Source organism: Mustela nigripes, chromosome 4, assembly GCF_022355385.1.
Source record: "Mustela nigripes isolate SB6536 chromosome 4, MUSNIG.SB6536, whole genome shotgun sequence".
NCBI classification, from domain to species: domain Eukaryota; kingdom Metazoa; phylum Chordata; class Mammalia; order Carnivora; family Mustelidae; genus Mustela; species Mustela nigripes.
Genome location: NC_081560.1, coordinates 113,225,502 through 113,238,077, shown reverse-complemented (window position 1 = coordinate 113,238,077; position 12,576 = coordinate 113,225,502). Strand labels below are relative to the sequence as shown.

The 12,576-nt window shown below is 45.1% G+C and overlaps 1 protein-coding gene across 1 annotated transcript in view; it reads left to right on the top strand.

The window, feature by feature from the left end:
* LOC132016389 (renalase-like) overlaps positions 1-11,531 on the top strand; it is a 50,874-nt gene extending 39,343 nt beyond the window's left edge. Inside the window, exons 4-5 of the mRNA XM_059397632.1 lie at positions 6,673-6,866; positions 11,401-11,531. Coding sequence (XP_059253615.1) covers positions 6,673-6,836 — 164 coding nt within the window. The 3' untranslated portion in view covers positions 6,837-6,866; positions 11,401-11,531. The remainder of the gene's footprint in view (positions 1-6,672; positions 6,867-11,400) is intronic.
* The last annotated feature ends 1,045 nt before the right edge of the window (positions 11,532-12,576 follow it).

Sequence of the window (12,576 nt, the reverse complement as noted above, 5' to 3'; positions counted from 1 at the left end):
CAGGGTGACCACGGTAACAGTGGTGGTGCTGTTGGAAACAGGCACCCGGGCAGTAGAAGCACTGGAGGGTGGCGCAGCAGGGTGGCAGAGTCCTGGGGGGTGCACAGGGGAGCAGTAAGGACACTGGGGGTGGCACAGCAAGGCATCAGTTGCAACGGCAGGGCAGCAGAGCAGCTGTGGTGAGGGTTAGCCATTGTGGAACAAAGAGGCACTGATGAGGAGTAGCAGGGTGGAGGGTGGCAGCACTGGTGGCAGCGGCCTGTCAGGAATGGGGGGTGGAAGGGACAGCGGTGGGTGTGTGGGGTGCAGCAGGGTGGCAGTGGGGGATGGCATAGTGGGGTGGCCAGTGGTTACAGGGTGTGGGGACCAGCCAAGCGGCAGAAGCACAGGTGAGGGGGGGGCAGTGATTTGGTAGCAGCGCTATCAAATGCTTTTTCTGCATCTGTTGAGATGGTCCTATGATGTTGATCCTTCGTTGTGTGAATGTGGCACATTAGTTTGATTTGTGGATGTTGAACCGCCGTTGCATCCCTGAAATAAATCTTACTGGATCATACCTCTTCCTGTATTGTAGAATTTGGTTTGCAGATATTTGGGTAAGGATTTTTATGTTTACGTTCATCACAGATACTAGTCTGTAATTTTCTTGGGCACCTTGGGAGGTTTCAATAAGGGCCATGCTGGCCTCCTAAAATGAGGTGGGGATCATTCCTTCCTCTTGTTTTTCTGGCAGAGTTGGAGAAGGATTGGTATTCATTTTTGTCTGTGGATGATTTGTAGAATTCACTGGTGAAACCATGGGGTCCTGGACTTTTGCTTGTTGGAAGTTTTTGATTTCTTATTTAATCTCTCTACTGCTCATTGGTCTGTTCAGATTTCTGTTTCTTTAGGATTCAATCTTGGCAGGTTGTATGTTTCTGGAAATGTATCCTTTTCTTTTGGATTATCCAGCTTGTTGGGCTGTAATTGTTCATAGTACATTCTTATGAGCCTTCGCATGTCAGTGGTTTCAGGGAACATCTCTTTCAGAGTCTGGCTGAGACTCTGTCGGCTTTGTTCTTTTCAAAGAACCAGCTCTTTGTTGATCTGTTATTGTTCTTCTTGTTTTTTTTTTTTTTTTTTTTAATATATATCTTTCTGTTGTCTTTTTAGTCTGTATTTCATTTATTTAAGTTCTGATATGTTCCTTCTATTAACTTTGGACTTTATTTGTTCTTTTCTGTTTCCTTGAGGTATCAAGTTAGGTTGCTTATTTGAGATGTTTCTTGTTTCTTGTGTTAGGCCTGTATCACTATAAACTTCCTTCTTAGAACAACTTTTTTTTTTTTTTTAATTTGGCTCTAAGGGCTGCCTGTGTGGCTTGGTCTGTTAGGTGTTGGCCTTTGGCTCAAGGCATGAATTTAGGGTCCTGGAATTGAGCCCTGCATGAGCTCCCTGGTCAGCACGGGGAGCCCCTTTCTCCCTCTTCTACTGCCTGCTGCTCCTTCCACTTTGCTCAGTCTGTCTGTCTCTCTCTCCCGCTCTGTGTCAAATCAATAAATGACATCTTCAAAAAAATAAAGTGAGCTCTATGCCCAGTGTGGGGTTGAACCTCAAAACCACAAGATCAAGAGTCACAGAGCTCCACCGACTAATGGATTAGACTAATCACCTAATCGGGTGCCCCATTTTAGAACCTGTTTTACTGCATTCTGTGAGTTTTGTTTCATTGTATTATTTTTTCATTTACCTCAAAGTATTTCTGTGTTCCTATTTTGGTTTGCCCATGAACCCAACTGGTTGTTCAGTAGCATGTTTTTTAGTCTCTGTGTTTATGAATTTCCAGTTTTCTTCTTGGAATTGATTTCTAGTTCTATACCACTGTGGTTGGAAAAGATGGTTGATTTGATTTCAGTCCTCATTTGGGAAATTTCTAGGCTTCTGGAATTTATTGACTTGTCTTGTGGCCTTACATATGACCTAAGGTTGAGAACATTCTAGGGACACTTGAGAGGAGTATATTCCATTTGCTGCTTTTGGATGGAGGGTTCTGTGTGTATCTGTCAAGTCCATCTAAGTAACAGGTTGTCTGAGGCTGATGTTTCTGTTGTGATCTTCTGTCTGGATGGGGGATCATTGAGAGAAGTGTGAGGTATTAAAGTGTGGTATTGGTGCTGATTGCTTTTCTTAGTTTTGTTCATATATGCTCTACATATTTAGTAGCTGCACTGCTGGGTGGGTAAATATTTATAAATGTTGCATCGTTTTACAGCATTAATTCCATTATCAGTTGAAGTGCACTTCATTGGCTCTTGTTACAGTGTTTGGATTTTTTCTTTTTCTCCTCCGTTGGACTGAAAATCAGAAGATCATCTGTTAGCTTTGCAGCCATGAACAAAGCACACCCCTGTTCTAAGTCTGGTTTTCTTTTTTTTTTTTTTTTTCCTCTGTAAATAAACACAATAAATTCTTCTCCCATGACCATATCCTGACTCCAATACGAGAATGTGTATAAAAGTGCTTTATAAACTAGGAGATACTGCCCAATTATGAAAATGATTGTGCAACCACCAAATGTTCAGGATAAGGTTTTTATTTTTTTTTAATTTTTTTTAAAGATTTTATTTATTCATTTGACAGAGAGAGATCACAAGTAGGCAGAGAGGCAGACAGAGAGAGAGAGGAGGAAGCAGGCTCCCTGCTGAGTAGAGAGCCCGATGCGGGACTCGATCCCAGCACCCTGAGATCATGACCCGAGCCGAAGGCAGCGGCCCAACCCACTGAGCCACCCAGGCGCCCCCAGGATAAGGTTTTTAAAGACATACTTATTTATTGTAGAGACAGAGAGTGCACAAGCATACGCTAGAGAAGGGAGGGTCAGAGGGAGGGTATCCTCCAGCAGCATCCCCGCTGAGTGTGGAGCTTTGTGAGGTGCTCTCTCCCAGGAGCTTGGGTTCTTGATTTGAGCCAAAATCAAGATTCAGCTGCTTAACTGACTGTGCCACCCAGGTACCCCCAGAATAAGATTTTTTACAACATTTTTTGAGGGCTTACTCTCATAGGTACTATTCTAAGTGATCTCTATTTCACTCAATTCTAAAAACTATTCTTAAATTTAAATAGAAGCTATTCTAAAAGCAAATACTCATAATATCCTCAGAGGTGGGAAAACAGGCAGAAAAGAGGTTAAGTAGGGGCAGTGGGGTGGTTCAGTCATTGAAGCTTCTGCCTTTGGCTCAGGACATAATCCCAGGTTCCTGGGATCGAACCCCAGGTCAGGCTCCCTGCTCAGTGGGGAGTCGTCTTCTCCCTCTCCCTCTGTCCCTCCCCCTGCTTATGTCCCCCCTGCTTATGCCCCTCTGACTCTCAAATAAATAATTACATTAAAAAGGTAAGTTACTTGCTCAGTGTCATGATAAATGTTAGAACTAGATATAGTCCTGAGTGTGTGACCCTGAAGAATGTGTTCTTTACTTCTTACATTTACCAAAACATACTAGTCCTCAAAATACCATAGATTAAATTAGTTTCCCCTTTCTCCATACATTGAGTATCAGAAGGTGCTACAATTCCAGGACCCTGGCTGCCTGGGTCGGTGGAGTGTCTGGCTCTTGGTCTCCAAGTTATGAGTTTAAGCCATGTTGGGGGTACAGATTACTTAATTGAAAAAAAAAAGATGCTATATTTGGGCTTGTTTTCTTTTTCCTTTTGACCCCTTCACCCATTTCTCCCACCTCCAACCCCAAACTTCTGCCACCCTCCATCTGTTCTGTCTGTGAGCTCATATTTTTGTTTTTGTTTTGTTTAAGGTTCTACATGTGATTTCTAGTATTTGTCTTTGTCTGGCCTGTTTTTCTTAGGATAATGACCTAAAGGGCCACCATGTTGTAAATCGAAAGATTTCATCCTTTATTATGGCTGAGTAGAATTCCACTGTTTATGGACCACAGTTTCCTTATTCGTTCATCCACTGATGGCATTTAGGTTGTTTCTTTATTTTCACTGTTCTAAATAATCCCACAATGTACACAGGAGTGAATCTACCTTTGTGAGTTAGTGTTTTTATTTCCTTCAGATAAATACTCAGAAAAGGAATTGCTGGCTCCTTTGGTAGTTCTGTTTCTCATTTTTTGGAGGAACTTATGTACTGTTTTCCATAGTGGCCACACCCTTTTATACTCCTAGTCATGGTGCACTAGAGTTTTCCTCTACTCCACATCCTCACCAAAACTTGCTATTTCTTGTGTTTTTGATAATGACACTTCTGCCAGGTGTGAAGTTGTACCTCATTCTGGTTTGATTTGCATTTCCCTGATGATTAATGATGTTAAGCATCTTTTCGTGTTCGTGTAGACCATCTGTATTTCTTCTTCAGGAAAATGTCTATTTGGATCTGCTGCTGTTACATTAGGTTACTTGTGGAGTTTTTGGTTCTTTTGTGTGTTTTGTTTTGTTTTGCTGTTGAGTTTCATGAGTTCATTATATTTTAAACATTAACCACTTACTGGATATATAATTTACAAATATTTTACCTTAGGTTACCATTTTATTTTGTTGATGGTTTCCTTTGTTGTTTGGATGTTTTATAGTTTGATGTAGGCCCACACTTTGCTTCTTTGTTTGTTTTTACTTTGGTATCAGCTTAAAAGCACCACTACCAAGACCTATGTTAAGGACCTTTCCAAACACTGTGTTTTCTGCCACAAGTTTTATAGTTCCAGGACTTATATTCAAGTATTTGACCCATTTTGAGTTAAATTTTGGGTATGGTATAAGAGAATGGTGCAGTTTTGTTGTTTTGCATGTGGCTCTCCAGTGTTCCCAGCACCACTGATGACAGAGACTGTTTCTTCCCCCTTGTTTATTCTTGGCTCTTTTGTCATAAAGGTCCCAGACGATAGATGTGTGTGTTTATTTCTGGGTTCTCTCCTGTCTTCTGGTGATGTGTGTGTCTGTTTTTATGACAATGCCAGATTATTTTGATTCTCAAACTTTGTCATTAGTCTGAAATGAGCAAGCGCAATGCCTTTAGTGTGGTTCTTCTTTCTCTAGATTGCTCTGGTATTCAGAGTTTTTTGTGGCATCATACAAATTTTTAGATCCTTTTGTTCTCTTTCTGTGAAAAATGTCCTTAGAATTTTGATAGGAATTACAACATAGATGGGTTAGGGAAGTATGGACATTTTACTACTATTATTTCTTCTCACCCATGAATATGTGATATGTTTTGGTTTATGTGTGTTGCCTTCAGTTTCTTTCCTTACTGTCTTGTAGTTTTCATTATACAAGATTTTACCTCTTGGTGAAGTGTATTCCTGGTTATTTTATTCTTTTTGATGCAGCTTCTTCCTAATTTATTTTCTGATGATTCGTTATTAGTGTATAGAAATGCAGCAGGTTTTGGGGTAGTGATATTGTAAACTGTCCCTTTACTGAATTTAGTCATAGTTTGAACAATTTTTCACTGGCTTCTTTGAGGTTTTCCTTCTATTCTGTATCATCTGCAAATAGTGACCATTTTACTTCTTTTTTTCCAGTTTTGATGCCTTCTGATTATCTTCTTGCATAATTGTTCTGCCTTGGATTTTTAATTATTGTGTTCAGTAAAAGTGGCAAGGAAAGAGTGGCAGTGTTTCTAACTTCGGCGGTCTTAGAGGAAATAGTAAGAGCTAAAACTTTTCAGTGTCTGTGTGGTTATCTGTGTGGTTGTCACATATGGCCTTTTTTTTTTTTTAAAGATTTTATTTATTTATTAGAGAGAGAGAGAGATCACAAGTAGGCAGAGAGGCAGAGAGAGGGGGAAGCAGGCTCCCCACTGAGCAGAGAGCCCGATGCGGGGCTTGATCCCAGGACCCTGGGATAATGACCTGAGCTTAAGGCAGAGGCTTTAACCCACTGAGCCACCCAGGTGGCCCATATATGGCCCTTTTGGTGTTGAGGTATGTTCCTGGTCTATGTGCTCTGTTGAGAATTTTGATTGCAAATGGATATTAAAGTTTGTCAATTGCTTCCCTGCTTCTCAAGATGATCACATCATTTTTATTCTTTATTTTGTTAATGTGCTATATCACTTTGATCGATTTGCACCTGTAAACCATTGTTGCATTCCTGCAAGATCCCACTTGATCATAGTATATGATCATCTCAGCATATTGGTGAACTTGGGTTTTTAGTATTTTGTTGAACATTTTTGCATCTATAGTTATCAGGGATATTGGACTGTAAGATTCTTTTCTTGGGGTGTCCTCATTTATTTTTGTATCAGGGTCATGTTGGTCTCAGCAAGTGGGTTTAGAAGCTTTCTCTTCTGTTTTTTGGAAAAGCAGGCAAAACACTGGTATAAATCCTTCCCTGAATGGTAGAATTTACCATGAAAGGCATCTGGTTCTGGAACTTTGTTTTTTGGGAGGTTTTTAATGGCTGATATGATGAGTACTGGTGTTTTATGTAAGTATTGAATCACTAAAGATGAAACTATTTCCATATCTTGGTGGTGGGATGGATGAAGGGGAATGAGAGTCATGGGGGCTCAGCACTCAGAGGCTCCATCTTCCACTGCGGCTGTGCCATTCCTCTCAGATCCTGGCAGAGGAGGAAGGACGTGGTGGAAACACGGCAGAGTGGTGGTGGCTGGAAGGTGGGATCTGAGCAGGGTGATGAGACTGATGTGTGGCCCTCCTGTCCCACCCATAGGTTATCAGACCGCCTACTGCCTGGCCATCAGCAACTCCAGCACTTTCACCACAGTGGAGATGGGAGCTATGGTGAGGCAATTCATGGCCACTGAGCTGGACCCAGAGTCAGCGTACATCTTCAGGCTGATGATCAAGATGAGGCAGGGCTGCGGAAGCCCCTAGAGGCCACCATCATCACCACTGAGAAGCGAGGTAAGGCCAGAGGCCCAGGTCCATTGTCCTGGTGATGTGGGAAGACAGCTGGGCCCAAGGCTTCCTGGGACAGGGCTTGCAGGGTAGTGCATCTGCATAGCCCAATATTTACCAGATAGGCAGGAATGTCCCTGAAGAGGAGGTTGTGTAACTGGATCAGGGTGGCTCTGAGTCACCATGTTGAAGGGAGGCTCCCTTAGGCCTGGTATTTTTTCTCTGATGTTCAAGACCACATGATCAGCTGAGCCAGGGGTTCCAAAACAGGTTTCCTACCAAGCAATCCTAGGGAGATGTGTCTTCATGGATGGCGCTTCTGTTCCAAGCACTGGTGAGGTGCTTATTGTTCATTGTCTTTGTTAATCTCAACCAAATTCTGGGGGACAAAGTGCTGTGAGGCCCAGTTTTATAGAAAACATGGGGCACAGACAGATTCAGTCATTTGTCAGGGACACAGCTGTTGAGGCAGTGATGTGGACACCCCCCACAGACCCTGGGCTCCCTGTTCCCACAGCAATGTGCTGTGGGTTCCCATCTCAGTGAGCCCCTGATATGCCATCCCGCCTCATCCTGGGATCTGCCTCAGGGGGTTCCCTTCCCAGGTCCACCCCTACTATAGGCCCTTTTTTATGCCACCTGAACTTGGAGGGACACAAGGGTTCCAGCTTAGGTCTGAGTCAGGACAGAGCAGTGGCAATCTGGAATGCAGAGCAGGCACTGGACCCCTACTCTGAGGCTTCCAGGAGCCTGCGTGGCTTTCAGGGCAGTGTGGTGCCGCCCAGTTTCTGTGCTACCACCAGCCCACATGCATAGTTCCCTTAGAGTTCTGGCTTCAGAATGTGTGGCTCAGGGACTGTATCCCTGTTCTCTCCACATCCAGGGAGCAGGCTCGGCTTTGGCCCTGCTGAGGCCACAGGGTAGCACACGGGTGGTAGCTTGACTTGGCCTGTCCCAGGAGTGGTGTTGAGGGGAACATATGGCTCATTTACTGCCTGTGCTCTTGAACGGAGACCCCCATCCATGCCCCAGAGCTATCTTCCTGGACTTTGGAACAAAATCGAAACAACAAAATGAAAGGATCCAGTTTGCATTTGGGCCCATTTACCTGCAGAGGTACTCTTGGTCTGTGGCTTGCTCATCAATGTCAGAGCAGGGCTCTTACTGAAGCACAGGTAGGCTGACAACCAGGCCTGCTGCAGGGTATCTGGAAATGTTGCCGCTCTGGGAGAACCACATTTGCTCACTACTCAAGCGTTATTTGTGCTGTTATGCTGAATCTTGCTCTAACCCACCTGAGTACCATGAGAGGCTGAGTGAAATGCATTGCCTGGAGTGTAGATTATGCTGGTTTCTCTATACATCTGTCCCTAGGGGTTATTCGGCTGGTGGGGAGGGGGTTAGGGAGCAGGTATTTGGGGCTGACATGTCTTGCTTCCAAGGAGCCCCCTGCATTTGAGCAGGAAGGCGGGGGGCTGCAGTCTGATCTGGCACCTGGGCCCACATTGGTTACCACAGTGGTTGGGTTGAGGGGAGCACAGGGCCTGCCAGCCCAAGTCTGTGGTTCCTCAACTGCCTGTTGACAGCCTGCACCCAGGGCTCGGGGCACTGGAGCAGAGCCAGAGTCCCAGGGCCCAGGCAGATGCTCATAGGAAAGGACTGGAGCCAGGGAGGGAAGGAGGCAGGCAGGCCCAGCCAGGTCACTGGGGGCTGAAGCCTGGCTCTGTGCTCTGTGCTGCATTGGAGGGTTGGCATGTCTCAGGGCAAAAAGCACACAGTGGCAAGTCTGCCATCACCACAACCCTGAAGTAGAAGGTGTAGTGTGGCGTGCACTCAGGCACCTGAGTGCGATGGGCGTATCTCCTCTTCCAGTCTCCTTTCAGATTCCTAGGTCAGCATCTGGACGTTGGACAGAGAGCAGCTAGCTAGGGTGCGGGAGTTCTTTCTGAGGAGGGTGGCAGGTGGAATGCTGCTCTGTGGCTGAGGTGGGCGGTGGGGGTAGAGACCAAAATAGCCTGCTAAGCACTAAGGCTCAGGTGTTGTGCAAGGGGATTCTTGGAGGCGCCACAAAAGAAGAACCCCATCTGCATGTCCCTGCAGAAACCTTGGTTGAGTGCAAAGAGGGAGAAAGTGTGGGAAGGAGTATATTTGCTCTTTCCACCACTATGCGGGTTACCTTCTTCCAAAGAGATCCATTGAGGACATGGAACACAGAGGCCGAGCGGCCTGGTGGACACCAGGAGAGGGTGTGCTGTGCAACCTGGGGAGAAAGGGCTATACCTGCCTGACCATGGTGGATGAAAAGGGCGCACTGAACAGGTTTGTGGGCCTTGGGCAAAGCGGTGAGCTGCAGGGCTTCATCATTATCCAGGAAGCCTCCTTAAACACTGTTGCAAATCCTTTACAACCCCGCTGGTTTTCTCCTTGGGAGAAAATTCTAGAAGCAGAAACCTTAGCTCAGAAGACATGAGCGTATTTGGCTTGGAGATACAGAAACTCATGGACACGCCATGCCCTGGCAACGAGGATGCAGGTCTTGTGGCCTCTCTGCTTCCATGTTGATGTCTTGCCTTCTATGTTAGGTGAAAATATATGTCATTAAGTGTGTGTCCACAGGCCTTTTATCCCTATTTTGCCATTAAATGCCTGTGACTATACACAGTAATGTGTCTTGTGGGGTCTTAGTGTCCAATCGTGAAAATTTTCAAACTCAACTGGGTATGGATTTTCAGAACTCATGGAAAAGCTGCATTCAAGTCAAGCAAGCATTAGTAAAGGGGGACTGAGTGAGTTGAGGAACATGAGCCTACCTTTGTGACTCTTGTTTGAAACGTTGCTGGTTCTTTAATATTTCTTCTCCCAGACTTAGGGAAGCTGTATCTGAAAATATCCATGATCTACAGAAATGTGATGAAATACTTTTGTGTGAACAAATGGGAAAATTTAATTTCTCTCCCTTCCTGAACTCTCCATCATTCAGAAACTCTCAGGGAGAATTCTTTCTTCCAAGGTACTTGGGATTATTGGCGTAAGTTCAGCACAAGTGCCTTTTTCTTATTAACAGAACACCGCTGGAAACCTTGGTTATTTTACCAAGGGATTGAATGAAATGTCCAATTTGACAGTAATGTGTGTAGACTCAGATAATGAACAGACAATTTTCAGGAATTAAGGGTGACTTTGTGGAGCCCCTTGACAATAGCGGCTTCATACCTCGATGACACAGTGCTCAGGAGCCTTGCCAGATGAGTAGGGAATGTTACCTGTTGGTAGGTATAGGAACCTCAGGATATTTTGGGGAGAGGAATCGAGAAGAGGAATCCACCCAAATTGACAGGTATTGCAGTCAAATTTGATGGTAGTATTGTGCTTGGCTTTGGCCTGGACACACTCCTAAAAGTTCACTCTAGAGATTCCTCATGAGAAGTTCCAGCACAGCAGGGTTTCAAAATCTGTATGGAATGGTCCGTCACTATGCCTGCCAGGCTTAGTTAGAATAGATGCTAAGAAACCATGTGTGCTTGTGGCTGCCTCCTTGTGTCTAAGAAACTATCCCAAATCTGTTGAACTGAAATCATTCAGCCATGGGGAGTGGCACATGCTGCCACCACTGCCAGGCATTTCTGTGCTTCACAATGGGTCCCATGAAGCTCTGAATTTGTTTAGTTCACAATCAGGTTTGGGGACATCACTTTGTAGGGTGGCAGTGTTTTTGGATTGGGAAAATCCTATCAGAACTATACCCAAATCGTCCCAGAATCCTCTAGAATCCGGTTGTTGGAGGGCTTGCCCTTTAGGTCAGTAACATAGTCTCTGGATAGGAGTGAAGCAACTTCGATCTTCAAGGTATAGGTTACATTCATATTGGGTGGTGATTAGTTGTTGGTTCTTTTATTTCTTTTTTTGAGTTCCAGGGTCCATGAGAGGCATGTCTTAGAAAGGAGAGACCAGAGGCTCATTTCAGCCAAATAGCGTTGTGAGGAAAGTAAGGAAGCAAGACTAACAGAGTCACTCACATAGAGTAGAAAAGACATTGAGGAGGTAGAGTATATGCATATCTCCAATGGGGGTTCCATGTCATTGAAGTTACAGGGTAGAGGAATGAGAATGCATGTCAAAGATGAATGAAGATGCAAGGAGAAGTAAGCAACCCTTGGACGGTCATGCAAAATGCAGTTGAAATAGGGTTTATGCAGATCTTCTGTTCAGGTTCTGGGAGCAGCAGAAACTTTATTTAGACTCCTGTCACTAGTTGCACATGGTGATTAACCTTTGGGCCATTTCCTGGCCCACATCCTCCTGCTTCGGTCTGGCAAAGATATCATGGAACTCCTGGTAGCCAGTTGACTGTGCATGTATCATTTGAAGGTCTGCCAGCAGCAATGCTAAATCTTTAAATTTCGGGATTCTGTGGTTTGGGCCTCTTTGAGCATGTGCTCTATGCCGGAAGGGAGGGGAATGCTTTCAGTTTTGTGTGACATTGTGTCTTCCTGAGTGCGGGTCCTGAGACCTCAACTAAATGCTCTCCCTGTTTTTACAGGTGGTGCTTTGAACCTCAGGTGACTTGACCTCGTTGGCCGCATCCAACGCGTCTGGCCTCTGTCTCTTCAGTGCAGATTCAAATGCCAAATATATTAGCATTGTGACCTGTGTCATCTCCCTGGAGGATGTATACCACAGTCGTAAGTTGTCATGGTTCTGAACCTCCTGCCAGGGTTGAGGTTCAGGCCTTGACTTGGGTAATTTTTTTGCCAGCTTCTGTCTTTCTTCTGGAGGGAAAAATACCCTCTTCTTTTTGATTAACTTGGAGATATACCCTTAACCAGAATGTTTAGAGTTTCCTGCTTGGGGAAGATGACTTAGTGGCACATATAGAGAAGGTTCTGCAAGTCCCTGCCCCACACAAAACTTCTGAACTCCAGGTTGCCTCTGGTAGCAGAATCCTGAGTTATTGCAGCCTGACCTTGTATAGACATTCTCTTGACGATTGATGTTCTGCCCACAGTTGCTTTGTTGGGCCATTCATCTAGAGCAAAGAATCCCGGGCATCTTTACAAATGGATGTACATGGGTCATGTACATTCTCTCTCTCTCTTTCTCTCTCTCTCTCTATTTCTATGTTTCTTTTTGTGGGCCGAGTGGGAGTTGCAGAGGATGAGAGAGACCCTTCAGCAGGCTCCCCATGCCTTCCATAGCCTGACTCAGGGCTCAGTCCCATAACCCTGACATCATAACCTGAGCCAAAGCCAGACGTTGGTCCCTTAACTGAGAGAACCTCGCAGGCATTCCTGGACAGGCTTTGTCTTTATGGAAGGGAGTGTAAGAACCCCCTCCTGTTCTAAAATCTTCTGAATTGGGGAGTATTTCCACGTCTGCAGTGGTTGTACACCCTCTAAGGCCCAGAGATACGTAGCTGTTCTTGGTGGTGGAGAAAAGCCCTTGACTCCCACGTTCTCATAGACGGGGAGGAAGCCTCACTGCCTGATGCTGACCTGTCGAGGTTTTCCTGCCTGGTCCCAACAGGTCTTCCAAAGAACACCCTTGTAGAAGATGAAATTAATTTGCAAGCCCCTGGGTGGCACAGTTGGGTAAGCATCTGCCCTTGGCTGAGGTCAGGATCGCTGGATCCTGGGAGATCAAGCCCTGTATTGGGCACCTTTCTTTCTCTTCTCCGCTGCCGGACCCCGGCTGTTCTTGCTCCCTCGCTAGCTCTGTC